General features: G+C 40.8%; 1 protein-coding gene across 4 annotated transcripts in view; it reads left to right on the forward strand.

Annotated features, from left to right (window-relative positions):
* The window catches only part of SACS (sacsin molecular chaperone), a 66,266-nt gene that overhangs the window by 23,432 nt on the left and 24,119 nt on the right, over positions 1-18,715 (forward strand). For 2 of the 4 annotated variants that reach the window (XM_054820112.1, XM_054820093.1), the window contains exons 3-7: positions 7,400-7,550; positions 10,509-10,596; positions 13,578-13,663; positions 17,304-17,415; positions 18,447-18,593. In XM_054820112.1, the coding sequence (XP_054676087.1) occupies positions 7,400-7,550; positions 10,509-10,596; positions 13,578-13,663; positions 17,304-17,415; positions 18,447-18,593 (584 nt within the window). Of the gene's footprint in view, positions 1-6,595; positions 7,126-7,399; positions 7,551-10,508; positions 10,597-13,577; positions 13,664-17,303; positions 17,416-18,446; positions 18,594-18,715 lie in introns of those variants that run through there. The other 2 variants (XM_054820122.1, XM_054820102.1) reach the window with 2 other exon arrangements.

Consider the following 18,715-nt stretch of genomic DNA (forward strand, 5'->3'; position numbering starts at 1 on the left):
TGCCAAGCATTTTGTACTGGTATTGTGTTACTTGTACCATCTGGAATAGAAAACCTTGTGATTCTTAGCAATTCAAATTTGTGGAGTAATGGTTACTGTACTATAGTTAAGAGTGAGGTTAGGTCCTCTCTCTGAGGACTAAAAGTAGCCTTTTCCTAGAGGAAGATCTAAGAGGAGATTTTACTTCAGCCTTCCAGTACCTGAAGGGGCCTACAGGAAAGATGGAGAGGGACTGTTTACAAGGGCATGGAGTGACAGTACAACGGGTAATGGGTTTAAGCTGAAGGAGGGTAGATTTAGATTAGATATAAGGAAGAAATTGTTCCCTGTGAGGGTGATGAAGCACTGGAACAGGTTGCCCAGAGAAGTTGTGGATGCCCCCTCCCTGGAAGTGTTCAAGGCCAGGTTGGATGGGGCTTTGGGCAACGTGGTCTAGTGAAGGGTGTCCCTGCCCATGGCAGGGGGGTTGGAGCTAGATGATCTCTGAGATGCCTTCCAACCCAAACTGTTCCATGATTTGAGAAGATTTTGAAATTTTATCATTTATTTGTGCCTTCTTGCTCTGCTCTTTATTTGCAAAGAATAAACTAAAACAAGTTTTATGGGTCTTTTAAGTACTTTCCATTAACATTTGCTTAATGCCATCAGGAACTGGCTTGAACATTAAAGCAAATAACTGAGAGATCAAAAATCATTAGATGGAAATACATGGCTGTTCCTGGCCTCTGTGCCCTTAAATCTTTTGGGTTTTTTTAGTAGTAGTTCAAAAGCGTACAGTTCTTCTGATACTTGACATTTAGAAACACATCAGCTTGCAAAAGGAATAAGATAATACTTTCCTCCAGTTCTTTAATATTTGTCTAGGCCATGATAATACAGATATTTTGCTTAGAAGCTGCCTATAATGGTTTCACATGAGGAGTGCAGAGTAGGAGAATTTCTTTAAACTCACTGCACCAATCTATAATAAAATAGTTTCAGCAAATTACAGTGTGTAACAGATTTTAGGGCAAAACTAGGCATTTTGTGTGCTTCACAGGCCAGGCCAGGTTGTTTTGTTTTGTTTGTTTTGTTAGGGGTTTGGTTTTTTTTTTTCATTTGTACTAGATAGGTCTATAGCTGTTTCAGTGATTTCTTTTAAGAAAAAAATTATTTGTTTTCTGTTAATGGAGCTATTCAAATAAAATAGAAGCTTTCCAGTAAGGGGTGGCTTTCCGATGAGAAGCACATGTGTCATCAGCAAATGGCAAGTTTATTCTCAAACTTCTTGAAAAGGCATTAGTAAGCAACGATAAAGCAAGCTCCTGGCAGTGACTACAGACCAATGCCATCTGTAATCTCCAGCTAATGTGAAATATATACGATGTAATGTTTAAAACATCTGCTGGAAACACTTAAGGAATTGATTTAAGAATGAAGGTAAGTGCTTACTGTGTCATACAAAGTTTTGATTTTATGTTTGGCATGCACTGTCTCAAATCTAGATGTAGTTGTTGAGTCACTGGTACTTGCCTGCCAGCACTGCGGAATGCTATTTGCTGCACTGGAAGCTACGGTACTGCAGCGGGATTCCTCGTGCATGAGTGACCTAATAATGTGTGGTTCTTATCAAACCACATGCTCCTACTGCAGACTCCATTCTGTCTTTCTCAGCACAGTGGTAAGGAAGAAAGGGGCTTGCATCCATCTCTTTCTGCTACTGCACACTTATTTTAAATTACTAGAAATATGAAGTCATTCTGCAACACAGAATTTTCTGTTTTCAAGAAAATGTCACTATTAAAGTGGCTTTAATTTCATTTTATAAAAATACTTTAACGCTGCAGAGATTCTTTCAATTTTTTTTAATTGCATGTCCCTCCTTGTAAGGGGTTATATGACCTTATTCTGAACCAAACAGAACTCTTGTTTATAGCCATGGGACAATTGTTTATATGTATTTTTAAATCTAAATGCTGTTCTATTTGGAAAAGTGGTTATTAAAATGTTATCATAGGACTTTCTATATGTAGTACTTAAAAATTCTCAAATCACTCCCAATAATTTTAGATTTAAAAGACTTTTTTTTTTTTTTTCCTAAGTGCCACAGCTACAAAATTCCCACCTGGTCAGGTCTAATGGATTTTTTTACATTGTCACGTACAATCATTAATAGTAGTTCTGTACAACAAATAGGTACATGATACCTTTAACTTCACTAGGATGACACAGCTTCCATAGTTCTGTCTTCCAAAGGGATAAGCAAGATTAAAAATAAAAAAAAAGTTGGTTTTTTTTCCCCAAAAATCTACAAACTGGAACATGTACTTTCAGTCAGACAGTGTAATTTCTATATAGTCACTTGTCTCGGGTATTTTTATTTAGATATCAGGAAAAAAAATAAGGTTTACAAAGGTCACTGTCATAAGCTGTAAAAAAGACAGAGTTTGATAACGGATAACAGGATATGTATAAATCATTTGGTAATAAAATACAGTCCTTGCCGCATGAATGGTCAGGATGTTGCTGATAGAAATCAGCATTATAATTTATGCTGTAGGAGTGGCTTTACATTCCAATTAAGTTTCTGCAAATAGGTTTCTACTGAAACTGTACTTGGAATACTTCTACTCTTTTTTGGGTTTTGTAGAGTTTGAGAAAGGCTCGTTTTTTGCCAATCTTTGGATCTGGGATCAGCTAAATCAGTGCCTTCTCTTGTTAGGAGGCTATCCTATGAAGTTGGTAATTTGAAATTTTTGAACCACTGAAATCAGTGGGAGACTTGCTTGTTATCATCAATAGCAACATCTAGGCAATAAATAAAGTGGGACGGGTCCCCAGAGAAGGAACCAGAACTCAAAGGTTAAGTGGCATAGCACAGCTCATGTCTAAAAAACTGTGGTGGGTTGGCCTCGGCTGGAGGCCAGGTGCCCACCAAAGCTGCTCTGTCACTGTCCATCCTCAACTGGACAGGGGACAGAAAATATAATGAAAGGCTCCTGGGTCAAGATAAGGACAGGGAGAGATCACTCACCAATTATCGTCACGGGCAAAACAGACTCGACTTTGGGAAATTAATTTAATTTATTACCAATCAAAGCAGAGTAATGAAAAATAAACCCAAATCTTAAAACCCTTTACCCCCCACCCCTCCTTTCTTCCCAGGCTCAAATTCACTCCCCATTTCTCTCCCTCCTCCCCTCCAGCGGCACAGGGGGACGAGGAATGGGGGTTGTGGTCAGTTCATCACACGTTGTCTCTGCCGCTCCTTCCTCCTCAGGGGGAAGACTCCTCACACTCTGCCCCTGCTCCAGCCTGGGGTCCCTCCCACAGGAGACAGTCCTCCACCAACTTCTCCAATGTGAGTCCTTCCATGGGCTGCAGTCCTTCACGAACTGCTCCAGCGTGGGTCTCTTCCACAGGGTGCAGACCTTCAGGAACAGACTGCTCCAGCGTGGGTCCCCCATGGGGTCACAAGTCCTGCCACCAAACCTGCTCCAGCGTGGGCTCCTCTGTCCCCGGGGCCACAGATCCTGCCAGGAGCCTGCTCCAGCGCAGGCTTCCCACGGCGTCACAGCCTCCTTCAGGTGTCTCCACCTGCTCCGGCATGGGGTCCTCCATGGGCTGCAGATGGATATCTGCTCCCCAACATCCTCCATGGGCTGCAGGGGGACCACCTGCCTCACCATGGTCTTCTCCATGGGCTGCAGGGGGATCTCTGCTCTGGTGCCTGGAGCACCTCCTCCCCCTCCTTCTTCACTGACCTTGGTGTCTGCAGGGTTGTTCCTCTCATATCTTCTCACTCCTCTCACTGTCTACAAAAGCTGGTCCCAGGTTTTTTTTCCCTTCTTAACTCTGTTATCCCAGAGCTGCTACCACCGTCACTTATGGGCTCAGTCTTGGCCAGTGGTGGGTCCATCTTGGAGCCAGGTGGCATTGGCTGTATCTGACATAGGGGAAGCTTCTAGCAGCTTCTCGCAGAAGCCACCCTTGTAGCCCCACCGCTACCAAAACCTTGCCACGCAAACCCAATACAAAAACTTAACAGCCTTTGGCCCTAATCCAAAATGTCCTTGCCTGGTCTGCCTGTGGGGAGTTGTCCCTGGTTTATGAACCATGCCTAGTCATTGTCCTGAAGACTGGTGGTGGTTATGGGTCAAAGGTGTGCCAAGAAGCACGCCAACAATTAAACAGTGCAGATGATCAAAGGGTTGCATTGGAACACATGCCCTGGCCATGCTTGCTCTATTAATACAGAGGTACTAAGAGCATGAACATCTTGCTTCTATCTGGATGGATAGGAAAAAAACCCAAAAACAAACCAAAAAACAACCCAAAGGCAGAAATTATCAAAAGGGGTGGAAAACACATTATAAAGGAGAGGCAAATGAAAGGTGTCCCATAGTAAATAGGAATAGGACATCAATTCCTGCTAGTATGAAAAAACAGTCTCCCTTGTAACAAGAGGATCAGCTTTATGAGGGGAACACGTACGGCTTGCTTCCAGGAGCTCAGGAGCCCAACTCCTTTTTCCAGAACCTTGCACGCTTCCAGTTCTGTATCACCAGTTCTTCCCAACTCCTCCCCCTCTACTGCAGAGGCCACATACTACACAGAATCTGTGGTACTTGGAGTTTTTTTCCTCCAATATTAATGTTAAATCATCACAGGACATAATTTGGGAGTATTGCCTTGTCATGTGGGGAACTTCCATCAGTCATTGACAGCAGGATTGTCTGTGCCCTTGAATGTGTCCCTCCATTTGAGATGTTCAGCATAGAGAGGTGGCTGTTAGTTGAGATAGCTGTTTCTCTCCAGGGTCCCATTCAAACAATTGTGCACACTTCATAAAATGCTAAATCACTCCTGTGATCCCAGCTGGCAAGAAAGAATTCAATTTTGCCTGCATGGCTTGGTGGTTCAATTGGTCTGGAGACTGTTTTAGTAGCTGATATGGATAGGACTGCATCAGTTTTCAGTTCTGTCCACATTTGTGCCCCTCCTGCCACACCCTCCTGTGGGTTGTATATTACCTTGGTACCAAGACATAAAAAGACAAACATAGAGATTGGAACACAGCCTTCTCGTTCCTTTGGACATAGCATGAAAAAATCCGTGATGCCAAACTATGAAGAAGATGTAACAAAATGGAATGTTAATAAGATGAAACAATAGAAAAAAGAACAAAGTCCTAAACTAAAGCAAAGAGTTAGATCCATCTTGTTTAAGTTACAATAGGTTTTGTATTATTTCTGGTGAAGGCATGATCAGACCCACAAAATTTCTAACATTTTCTCATAATCCTGTAGTATTCAATACAGAAATCTTGCTGATTAATGAAATAAGATGTTGCAGCACTGGCAAAGCTCTACCTACCTAGATACTGTGTTGGATACTGATCCACCTGAACTTTGTTGGTTTTAAGCTTCCTTCCATTTTAGTGGGCTCATCTTTTCTTAGAGTGATACACCTTCTGCAAACAGGTTCATTGTCTTTTCCCCCTTCCACAGAAACTCTGCTATCTGTTGCTGCCAAGTGGCAGTTTTAACTCCCTGTCACTGAGTAAAGTCATAAATGTTTTAGTTTTGTCAGGGACTGGAATTGAGGAGCTGCTGGAATGAAATGGAATTGTTGGCTGGAGGTCTGTAGTCCATCTTCCTGCTCAAAGCAGGAGGATCACCAATACTGGATCAGGTCAGTCATGGCTAAGCCTTGAAAATATCCCAATATAAAGAGAGCCTCTAGACAACCCATGCCAGTACTGTGCTACTCTCCTAGTGACACGTTGTTTCCTATTCAGTGTGAACCTCCCAAGCTGCAGTTTGTTGCCATTGCCCCTTGTTAGTCTTGCACTATTAAGAAGAGTTCAGTTCCATCGCCTCTGTAACTCCCCTTCAGCTACTTGTGGGATGTTACTACATTGCACCTTAGTCTCCTCCTCATCAGACTATACAAGCCCAACTCCCCCATCTTCTTGTAGATCATGTGCTTTGGGTGCCTGACCGTGTTAGTAGTCCTCTGCCGGGATCTGGAACTGTGGAAGCCCAAAACATCATATTCTGGTCACAATAGCTCCAGCCTCATCGGCGCTGAGCAGAAACTCGCTTCCCCATATCTGCTGGTCATCCTCTTTCCAGAGGGAGCATGATGTTGCCCTCATATTCAGCTAGATATCCCCAGCTCCTTTGAAGCAGGGCTGCTAGTCAGCCCATCACTGATGCACAGCCTGTGGTCCCAGGTACAGAACCACATGCAATGACACTTGGAGGTTGCCCCCCTCCACTAGTTTCTCAAGGTCCCCTTATCAAATTGGGATCCCAGATAGACTAAAGCTGTTTTCAGGACAGAGAGCACTTTCCCTAAGTCTTGAATGGCATGAGGACTTACCTTACACCCTATGAGATAAAGTAGAAGATGCATAACAATAAATATTCATGATCAATCAAATTACTGACAGAAGAGCAGAAAAATGAGGTTTCCTTCGCTGTTCCACATCCTTGAGAAACGTAAGGTTTATCAGCTGTAACTCTGTGTGGTGGTGCCCCCTGAATGCTGGGAATTACGCGAAATACCAGGGTGCTTCCCTGCCGGCCTGCCCTGCTGAAGGAGGAATTTGCACGGCGTAACGTCTCTGGATCTCAGCGTTACTCACGACTCCGGCAGCCTCATGCCAGGCACGCACTGCCGGCCAGGGGAAGCTGCAGCCTTCCCCTTGCCCGAGGCGACCGGGCTCTGGCAGGCAGCAAGAGCGACGAGCCCCGCGAACGGGGCACAAGGCCGCGGAAAGCCTCCCCCAGCTCCGCGGAGCCGGGAAATCCCGTCTACGGGGCCTCCCTGCGCGGAGGCAGAGCCGTAGGGGGCAGCAACCGGGCCGGGCCGCCACCCGCCGCGGAAAACCCGCCAAGGAGCCAAGTTGGGCGCGCCTCTGTCCCACAGCCGCTGCCGCGGCTGCTTTTACAGCAGCTTCTCCACCCGCTTCCCCCCTCCCCCCCGCGCCGTTCCCCTTCCTCCGCGGCGCAGACCTCACTGCGAGTCCGTCCCTCTCGCCGCCGTGCGCAGCCCCACCCCCTTCCCCGTGTGGGGAGTGGCGGCGGCGGCGGCCGCGGCAGCAGCAGCTAACGGTCCTTTGTGTGCCGCGGAGGGCATGTGAGTGGCGGGACAGGACAGGACAGCACGGGTCAGGACGGGAGGCCGCGGGCGTGCGGCGCTGCAGGAGCGGCTCTGCTCGTTCACAGGCCCGGCGGCTCCTTCTCTCCCGGAGAGGGGGGCAGGCGCCCGCCCATCCCTGTACCCGCGCGGGCTCCGGCGCCTGTCTCGGGCCTCCGGGGTGCCCGAGGGGGAGGGCGAGCAGGCAGGGGGTGGGCGCCGGGGCAGGGCGCTGCGTGTCTCTCTTCAGCTGGTGTCTCTCGTGTTGTGGCAGGCTGGCCCGGGTGACCGTCCTCCATGACTGCCTGGGCTGCAGGACCTTCGAGCTGCCGCCTTCCGCGGCTGTGGGGGACGTGAAGGCGCGGATTGACGTGGAAGCCGGCTTCCCCCGCGCCGAGCAGCGGCTGTGGCACCGCGGAAGAGAGGTGAGGGGGCGCGGCAGGGCGGGCGGGGGGCGGCGGGGGCAGCTCCCCTTCTCTGGTGGCCTCTCACACCGCCGTGGTGCTGGAAGTCCCCACCCCGGCTGACTTCTGCATCTTGCCGGGTCTTCAGGTGCGTGGGCAGCACAGTGTGTGCGGCCTTAGGTGTGAGCCTCTCATGGGAAGCAAGGAGGTCGTTTGGACACGCGGCTAACCGTCATACTTCTCTTGATAGTGCCAGCTTTTAGCATTTGAGTTTTTGTGTCTTTTTCTGACATAATCCATGTGCTTTATTCTTATTTCTTTTTTGGGGGAGCAGAAGATTCACCTGAGAGTGCCGATGTACTTGTTCTGGCTTCCTTTTGATCTTTAATAGATTTTTCTACCTGCTCGCCAGCTTCAACAGCAGAGTTGACATCACCATGACAGGAAGCTCTTACAAGTTAAAAGCTGAGGTCTGGGTACGGGAGAGAGAGTCATATGAATGAATGACCTTGTTCTGTTGAAGGCAGCAGCCTGGGGTCACCATTTCAGTACTGCTTGCCATGCTTCTAGCCACACTTTTGGGAAACAGGAACCTGGAGATACTGGTGGGATGGGATGAGTAGAGGCAAGAAGGGGAGTGAGAGCAGGTTGGAAATTAGGCTAAATAGGGCAAGGGGACTTGCAAATGCATAAAGGAGAAGAGAAGGCTCCCGGGAGACCTTATTGTGGCCTTTCAATATGTACAGGGGGTTTATAAGAAAGATGGAGAGAGACAATACCAAAGCCTGTAGTGACAGGAGAAGGGACAATGGTTTTAAACTGAAAGAAGGTAGGTTTAGATTGGACATAAAGAAGAAATATTTTGTGATGAGGGTGGTGAGGCACTGGAGCAGGTCGCCCGGAGAAGTTGGGGATGCCCTATGATTGGAAGTGTTCAAAGTTAGGTTGGCGGTACTTTGAGCAATCTTGTCTAGTGAAAGACATCCTTTCCCACGGCCAGGGTGTTTAACGAGGTGATCTTTAAAGGTCCCTTCCAACCCAAACCATTCTATGATGCTAGGAAAGAACTCGATGTTAGTAGTTGTATTGTTCAAGAAGAGCAATTTTAAGAACCTATATGGGGAATATAAGTAATCTTCAAACGCTCAGGTTGGAAACAAACTGCTCATGTAGTTTATCTTTTGTTTTCTTGCCTGGTTTTGTGTGTCCTTGGTTTTGTTTTCTCCAGGCCTTCCTGTTTTGGGAGGAAGGAGATCTGTATATCACTTTCTAAAATTCATCTGGCAGTGAAGATCTGAGCAGCACTCTGGCACAAGAACATATCTTTTAGTAGGGAACAGTCAGTAAGCAGACTGTAATAGCTATTCTGATATTTTTTTTTAATATTAAACTAAAAGACATATGGGAATATTTGTACTGTAGCAATTTTGAAAATCTTTTGTAAACTTTTGAACTCCTGTTTACTGGGATAAAAATATTTTTTAATTTACTGAGGTAGTAGAATATTCATTTCTTCCATTAAGGCTGCTACATGCAATTTACATATGTTAAGTAAAGTCCAGTATCTCTTTCTCTCCTAGTTCCTTACAGTGTTAACCTATTAATTTGCACCTATTAATTCTCCTAGTTTCTACTGGTGTTTAGCTACAAAAATTCTACCTGAGAATATTTGATTATTCTATCCCTTTAATACTTGGTGATGGGTTACAGCATTCTGTGGATTCTTTTTTACTTTAGTGAGTCCTGAGCGGGTGGTATACCCACTTTAAGCTATTTTACATCTTGAGACAAGATCATCTCAAGTATAATGTTTCTGTAGGAACTAATGCACTGATGTTGTAAGTACTGTTTTAAACTGGTTTAAGTAAAAAGGAATACAATTTTTTTCTTATTAATATTTTAAAATTACTGCATACTGTGGACTAGAACTGTCTTTCACTTATTAAATGCGGTTAGATTGTAAGCATCTATGTCTGTTAAGCACCAACTTCTTTCTAGAGATTTGTTTTTACCCATCAAAGTGAGGAAGTAGTCCTGAACTTTGCTATAAACCGAGACTAATATAGTAATATAATTGCACATAATAAAATTCTAATACCGTTTACTATAAATGGAAACTAATTCGCATTGGTTAAGTTTCTAATAATCACAGCACAATTTCTAATTCTACATTTGTTATCGTGATTTGCAGGATAACATCACGTCATACATGACTATTTTAGCATCATATCGTATATGACTGGGACACACATATAATATGAAACTAGAAATGCAATGAGACCATAATGTGCTACAATTACTAAATAGTTTTCCCAATGGCTGCTAAGGAATTTTTTGCTTAGTTTGCCCTACTTTCTCTGTGGTGTTCCTGGTGAGTCCATAGGTCTGCATATAGAGGTAATAGGGAGATGAGGCTGTCCCAATTTTTCAGGGATGTTTCTATGAGATACTTTTATCTCTACACGTTCTGTATTACTAGCTGTTTTGAGCTGATACTACTTGGTTTAAAAGTCCTATGAAATTGCATATCCATATGTACTTTTTGGAGTACGCAGATCACGTACTTCCTGTATATGTTTATTTTCTTTATGGGCATGCATCTTAGAACAATAACTGTTTTAGTTGTGTGCTTGCAGGAGTTCCCAGAGCACAGAACTTCTCAAATGTGAAAACAGGAGGCCATGGCTTGCTCTCTGTATGCTTCTGTGGGCATTTTTTTCCACCTGCTTTGTTTATGGCTGGTTTTTTTTGGTCCTGTCACTGACAAACTGATACTTCATCTGAGGAGTATCATTAGACAAAGGAGGCCATCCTAGACCTCAGGGTCTGAAAGTGTTGCTCAAACTGGATACTGAATGTTTCAGAGTATTTGTATACTTTTAGATAAAACCAGACTTCATAGAGTATGTAGGAAATGAAGCTACAGTAATCTATGCTGCAGAATGTTCTGATCAAGATCTGTCTTATTTTTTATTTCAGTTATCTGATGGTATCAAGATTGTGGATCTTCAGGAGTCTCAAAATCAAGTTTTTCTGAAGCTTCAGTCAAAAGGATTGAAAGGAGGAGGTATGACAAATACTTGTGTCTGTTTATAAACTGGAAGGTCAAAGCATTTTCTACCACAGTCTGGAGTTAATTGAAATTATTTTCTCCTTTAAATAGGAAGCAGATATTTTTCTTGTAAATCCTAGGTATCCCTTCACTTGTTCTTTTCATTCTGCTCCAGGAAAATTAATCTTCTCTTTTTAAGTGCCTTGGTGTTTAATTTTTATCTTTGTAATTTCATGTGTAGAAATAAGAATCTTGCTGTCCTTTGGAATCGATAAGATATGCCTTGCAATAGCGTTAATAGCTGCCTTGTCTCATGTAAGCTTTTCAGATACTGAAAGGATATATTTTCAGTAACCACTGTGTAGAAAACTATACTATTCCTAAAAAGCTTTTAATTTCTTCTGTTTTTTTTGTTTGGTGTTTTGGGGTTTTTTTTTTTGATTCTGTATGTTTACTTACATTATTATTACAAAAATTGCAGGTATATCTGTATGGTATCTTAAATTAGATTATGATACCTGAATATCTTCAGGAATGCTCTATTTAAAATATGTAATGATTATATTACTTGGTTGCTAGCATTAATATTCTTTTAACAATAACTTTATTAGAAGGGAATGAAATAAATGCTAATGGGATGGTAGGATGAAGAAGGAAAGCCTTCTTTTCATGTAGGTATTTTATTTGGTGTCACAAAATGTTGTATTTCTTTGCCTGTGTAAGCCATGAGTGTACTGGCTGATGGTTTTCTAGTGACAGAGGGAAATGAAGCATTTGTATATTAGCCAGAAGTTCATGTGCACATTCTGTAGAACCTGCAATGGTTAGAAAACACCTATGGAAATGGACCCCATGGTTCTATGGCATCAAACGTTTTTCTTTCTCTCATTCTTGACTGTTTGCTCTGATAATTTTTTTGCTGGATGTACACTGTGATAGACTAAACAAAAAGGTTTTTTTCTTCTCCGAGCTTTTTTTGCCATGCAAGTATATGGAGAAGATAGTGTAGTAGCCCTAAGAAATCTTTCATGGGAAAAAAACTGTTGCTATTTTTTGTGCCTAGGAATGGACTATTAGGCTGTGAGATTTTCTTAGAGATACCACTCTAAGCAGGCCATGTCTAGATAAAGCACTTCACTTTTTCTGGCCCGCAACTCTGATATAAGTCAGTCTAAAAGATCTGAAGGCTTTAGTACCAGCCTTTTGTGTTCATTCTGGAGTTTTTCAGTGCTGAGATTTTTCCGTACAGCAGATGAATTAACGAATTCATCAGTAGAGCCAAGCACATTGGTTGCTGAAGTACTCTGAAGATCACCCATGTCGCCTCTGTGTTCATTCATCACTGGTGTCTATCAAATAATGCATCATCTTTTCATATGATCACAGAATAGTTCACATTGGAAGGGACATCAGGAGCTTTCTACTCCAACCTTCTCAGCTCTGAGGTCAGACCAGATTGCTCAAGGGTTGATCTGGTCCAGTTTGGAAAGCCTCCAAGGATGGAGACTGCACAGGCTCTCTGGGTTCCTCTTCCAATGCTTGACTGTCCTTATTGTGGAAAAAGTTTCTCCTTCAGATTTGTGGAACCAGTTTTGTGTTAAATATGACTCCAGAAAAATCAGTTCAGCCTTTGACAGGATGCAGTAAGTTGTGATCTCAAGATAGAGTAATTTTTGTGACATACCCAAAGCAGCTCTGCTCTTATGCGTAAAGAGTTAGAATAATGTCTATCTTCAGTCCTATCACTTAAAAGTTACTTGGCTGGTTTTGTGGTTCATGTAGTGAAACGTGTTGTTTAAACACTTCCGCCTGCCTGCCCAAGTTAGACTTAGAGAAGATCAGTTTCTTGGTTTTAGAGAATTTCTCATTAAGAAAAGAAACACCCAAACTTTCCTGCTATCCATCAGTTCACCTTATTTCGGAAGTTTGTATATTGCATGTTGACTTTCATATACTTCTATATACTGTAAAAATAGTAACAGAAGTTACAAAATACTTCTCACACCTTTAGCTGTGAGTTACAATTTCTTGGGGTTTTTTTTTTATTGATGCTATTAAGTGCCCTTAAATAAAGAGTGGTACAAAAATTTTGTAAAGACAAGATGTTTGATGTTTTTACTTGATGTTTTCTCAGCAAGTAGATTTCTCTTGTCTATCGTTTTTTCCACATTGCTGAGGACTCTGTTTTTTTCTTTGTCTAATTTTTTATTGCCTTATATAGATATAATGTGTGTGTATTTGAATCTGTGTACTTCATAAACATACCTATATGCAGAAGGGTAGGGCGAGAGACAATAGTTACTTTATTAATAACTTTAAGGGGAAATGATAGATGGGGCATCAGCAGAGTCTATTTTCCTTGTGGGGTTTGCATCTTTAATATTTGTTTGAAGCACATGTTTTTGAGGTTTGGATTTAGGCAGCTGCTCTTTAGTCTCAGACTGGATTTTGAATTTAAGAGTATTGATCCTTTCATTCTGTGATAGACTCTTTCTCATAGAGCAGAACGTTATAACGCTTGTTAGTACCTTTCTCTGACTCTTTTTCCTCCTGCGCTAAGCCCAGGTAACACCAAAGCTAGCACCAGGCCCAGCACCACGATATGCCAGAACAGGAAGTGTACTTTAGAGCCCTAGAATACTGTTCTGTGAGTTAAAAAGTAGTAGTCCTTTAGAAGTTGCTATATTTGAACATCCAGTAGTTGGAGTTGAGGTATAGCAAGTACAAAGACTTAGCCCCAAATTTGTTTCATCCATATACCAAACAGCATGCTGACATTAACAGCAAGACTGCTGTTTTATTTTTTTCGATAAAAAGATTTAGAATGTAGTATTTTTACAGTTGATTTTGGAAATAGAAGATTTTACATATCAGGACTTGAGTTAATTTAATTTTTTTTCCTAAATTCCCAGTAATTGTTTAGTTGTTGTTTGTTTTTTTTTAATCTGAAATGAAGTGTGTAATACACAGATTGTTTTTTGTTTATTTGTTTTTAGGTCGTTTTGGACAAACAACTCCACCACTTGTTGATTTTCTTAAGGATATTTTAAGAAGATACCCAGAAGGAGGACAGATTCTTAAGGTATACAACAAATGGTATTTTTAGCAGTCATTTAATATGCATGACATAATACCATTAGTTTAACACTTCCCAGCAAATCTTGAAGTTATCATACTTCATTAGATATTCATTCTAGTACAGGAGATACATGTTTCCATTTCTGTGGACAAGGCAAAGGGAGTTGTGTGGCTTTTTTTCGTGTGTGTGTGTTTAATGTCCCTGTGTGTGCTTATCACAGATGCCATTGTAATTTATTAAAACATAGAGAAAATGCAGATGTTTTAATTAAGTCAGAGACTTCATGATGTACTTTATGTGAGTGAGCTAAAAATGTTTATTTTGCTTTTTACTTTATTGCTCATCTCTGCTATAAGCTGTGGTAAAACCACATAATAATATATACAATTTTTTGGGAGGGATTATCTTAGTATAAGATTGAGATAAACTGGAGACTTTAATACAAGATTTTGCTGTAGAATTTCCTGATAGCTAAATATATTGTCCTCAGTGAACTTTGACAGTGTCACAAAGTTTTATCATTAGATTAAGAGCACTTTTAAGATGGGAATCTTTGAGTGGCTTTTGGGAGACTTACTCTACAGGGATAAGAATACCAAACCCATCAGTTTTGTATGGGCTGAAAAACATTTTTAGTCTAAACGTGGGTTCTTATAACAAATGAATGTCACAGGATTTTCTGAACTGAGGTTAGTGTTCTTTATGGTGCTTTGAAGTCTCCTAGACTAATGATAAAGTATGCAACAGTAGGGCATGTTATGTTGTGATGCTCCACATTTGAATATTGAATGTTATGTGTACAAGCCTAACAATGGAAATGATGACATTGATTTAAGCACTAAAGATTTTTTCAGTAAATAGAATGGTGAACTGGTAGAGTGGCGTTCACCTCCCCTTACTTTAGACATGGCTGGAACATGTCTCCTGTGAAGAAGGGCTGAGAGAGTTGGGTTTCAGCCTGGAGAAGAGAAGGCTCCAGGGAGACCTTATTGCGGCCTTTCAACATACAAAGGGGATTTATAAGAAAGATGGCAAGAGGCTTTATACAAGGCCTGTAGTGACAGGACAATGGACAATAGTTTTAAACTGAAAGAGGGAAGGTTTAGATTGGATATAAGGAAGAAATATTTTATGATGAGGGTGGTGAGGCACTGGAGCAGGTTGCCCAGAGAAGTTGAGGATGTCCCCTTCCTGGAAGTGTTCAAGGCCAGGCTGGATGGGGCTTTGGGCAACGTGGTCTAGTGGAGGGTGTCCGTGCCCATGGCCGGGGGGTTGGAACTAGATGATCTTTAAGGTCCCTTCCAACCCAAACCATTCTATGATTCTATGATCTGAAAAAGTACAGATCATTCTAAATTCATGAAGTCCCACAAGGGGAAAGGTAGGTACCTGTAGAAGATGATTTGTCTGATTTATTGTAGCTTCCTATGCTAATGTCTGGAAGTGCCAGTTTGATTTTTTTGAAGAGCATCTGGGGTGGTTAATTCATAGTTGGCTGTTAAACTTCTCATCCAGAATGCTTCATCACACAGATGTTAGGAGATTCATTTTCTTAGTGTATGGGAGTACTAGGTTCTAACTAATAGAATTTGGTACGGATATATGTATATATCTATCTCTATATAAAACACACCAATATGAATGGTGACAGATCATGAGAGTTCCTGCCAGTGCTTGGAAGGTTTTCTTTGCAACTGTGGAACTTGAAGTTAATTATTTTTAATGTGAATGCTTAAGATAAGCATATCTTCAATTGTTTTGGCAAGCTGCATTCCTGGATATTTCTGAGCAGTATCCGTTCATAGGATGGGTGCTTACATTTTTACTGTTTCCCAGTACTAGCTGAATCTGTAAGATGCATTTAAATCATGAAGGGTTCAGACCTTCTTAACAATTTAAACCAAACTTTTCATCCCAACGTGAAGAAATAAGATCATGTCATTAGAAATCAGATAGACAAATCTAAAAGTAGGAATGTTCCTCTTTTCATAGTTTACAATTTAGAATTAACAGACTTAGGGAGGGATTACTACCAGGAATTTTGCTTATCTGTTAAAATGGATGTCACTGGATTCTTGAAATACAATGCTGTTACAGCTGAATGTAGCAGATGCTCCATGTGCCACAGCGTGAATGCAGGTCTCTGAGTACATGGTGGTTTCCATACTTTTTATTTAATATTTCTAGAGGCTTTGGCTATCTTTCTGTATCCTCTTGAATGGTTGCAATAATTACTCTTTTGGAAGTATTGCATGTTTTTTGTAATTAAATACCTCCTGGAGATTCTTTAAAAACGTATTACGTATGCTGAACTGTGGGTATATTTCTTGCTGTCTCATCTTGCTTCAAAGTTATGTAGAAGTAACAATATAAACAATATATTTTGGTTACTTGTGTGATATGCCTTATAGACTGAACATGCTGTCACAAAGTGAAAAATCAAGGGGTTATAGTTTTGAAACCAGATATTAGATAACAGTGAGCTTATTCTACTGTCAACAGTATCTTAGAATGCAACCTAATCTGAAATACCTGCTGCTAGTTGATGCATTTCTAAAGTAAAGATTCATCTTACTAGCAAGTCTTATTTTTATGCATAATTGAATGAAATTTATGTTGTATGAATACATTGGATGTCATGTACTCAACATAGTTTTTCAGTTCAGCTGAGGTACTTCCTTATGCCACATTTACATATTCCCACACAAACATATACGCATGTGTACATGTGTATGTATGTGTGTATGAGTGTGTGTCTTTGGAACCCTGATACACTTTGATGATTTAGTGTAAATAGAGCATTGTGTGAAGCTCTAATCCTGTAGGTATTTATAATCATGCTTACATGTCTGCAGTGTATAATGCTATTGATGTAAATGGGATTAGATAGGCATATTTTATTAATGGTAGTGTTTACAGAACTAGTTCATTGACATTTTAGTTATTAGAATTTTCCATAGCTCTCACCACTACTAATACTATTTAACAAATACTCAACCTTAACATAAGCCTCTTTCTAGTCTATGGGCTTCATTCAACAGGTGAGCTCTGTTGGTTCATGATTTACAGAGTTACTGGTCAGAACTCTTTTGCAGACCTTTGCTGAAGAGGTGTTAGAATTGAGCACCATGGCTCTTGAACAGTTGGTTCACACTGTGAAATGTTAACTAAACAGAATTCAGCTGATGTAAAGAAGAGTGCTATGTATTGCCCTTCTGTGACTTGTTGCCTCAGTGTTGTCTTACAGCTGTTCCGTGGGCTTAACAGTAAACTTTGTTTTTATTTTTTTAATTTTTTTTTTCTTCTGCCATCTTGCATTGTTTTGAGACCTGTACAATTCTGATTTGGGTTAATGTAGTAGTAACAGTTTAGTAGCATATTTCTAAACTTTATGCTTGTGTGTGGTATTTGAGCTCCAAATTCAAATCACTTATAGTATTTGTCTGAATGTTCCTTTTATAATGATGTCTATTTTCGTTGAGGTAAACTGGATAAAATTATTTTGGTTGAAAAGTATGAAAACAATTACACTTGAGATAATTGCTTATTATTTTCTACTGTTTAAGTTGGAAAGCCATTGCTAGAATCTGTACATTACTTCATTATACTTTGGTTTTGGGGTTGGTTTTTTTTTCTGTCTCAGGAACTGATACAGAACGCAGAAGATGCTGGTGCCACAGAGGTTAGGTTTTTGTATGATGAAACTCAGTATGGAACAGAAACTCTATGGTCAAAGGACATGGCACAATATCAGGGTAAATATAATTTTTATTAATTTTGGCCATTATTTTTCAATATGCATGTGGTTCTGTGTTTTTCTCCTTGCTGTATGGAGATGACCATATAGGGATGAATGACTCCATTGCTACTTCCACCTTACTAGGTGCATATTTTGTTTATGTCTTAATGTTGATAATTCTTTTCCAAAGCCAGTGTTTGGTATTGAAGCCCTTACATTGTCTTCTTGCAGGTTGTCAGTAGCAGCTGATGATGTAAAGATCACCTTAGCCCCTTACATTTCAACACTCTCCAGGCAGTTCTGTTTTCTTCCCCATCTCTTATTCTCTCACCCTTATACCAAACTTTGCTCCATGCAAAGGTTTTTACATAATCTAATACGGCTTTGTGTGATAGAGGGCAGTTATGTATTTATCAAACAAATTAGTTTGCATAATCATCCCAAAAGGCATTCAGTTGTGATGTGAAGATTTCAGTGATGAATGATCTACTGCTACTTGTTTCTGTCTTTTTTTTCAGTTGTTAACCAGCCTCATTATGTCTTCTAATTTGAATTTGTCTCTTACTTTCTAGACACAGGTTACTGTTATATCTTGCCATGTATTCTCTTCCAGTGCAGGTATTAATAGACTGTAATTAGTACATCTTTCAAACACCTTTTTGATAGACCGAACAGATTTAATTTAAGCCTTGTGCCACAGGACACTTCTTCAGAAGTTTTGTCGTTTTCTGCTTTCTGTTCAGTTTTTCAGAATCATTCTGTTAAATGTGGATACCAGAACTAGATACCACATCAGAATATAAATCTCTTAAGTACCATATACAGAGGTAAATCCATCTTGCTTCTGGTTTTGCTGCTACTCTATACCTCCATTTCAATCACCAAATATCATTTGTTGTCAGCTTGAGTCATAGCTTCCCCAATTAAATTTGCACATGCTTACTTTAAAGAAATACTTTCTCAGTTCTGTAAGTCCATTTCCTAGAGATTTTTAACAGTAAATAGTTTTCTTCTGTCATCTTTTTAACACCTGCCTATTTATTATAGGGCCAGCATTTTATGCATACAATGATGCAATTTTTACCCCTGAGGACTGGCATGGTATACAGGAAATAGCAAGAAGCAGGAAGAAAGATGATCCCCTAAAAGTTGGAAGATTTGGAATTGGCTTTAATTCAGTTTATCATATAACAGGTACTCTCAGTAGATATTTTAAAATGAAAATGTCGAAGTTTTAAGTTGCTTAATTATTTTAGATATTCATCAAACATTTCAGATTTTCTTTGTAGTGCATTTTTAAATTAGATACCTGGCTA

This window comes from Grus americana, chromosome 1 (genome assembly GCF_028858705.1).
Source record: "Grus americana isolate bGruAme1 chromosome 1, bGruAme1.mat, whole genome shotgun sequence".
Taxonomy (NCBI): Eukaryota; Metazoa; Chordata; class Aves; order Gruiformes; family Gruidae; genus Grus; species Grus americana.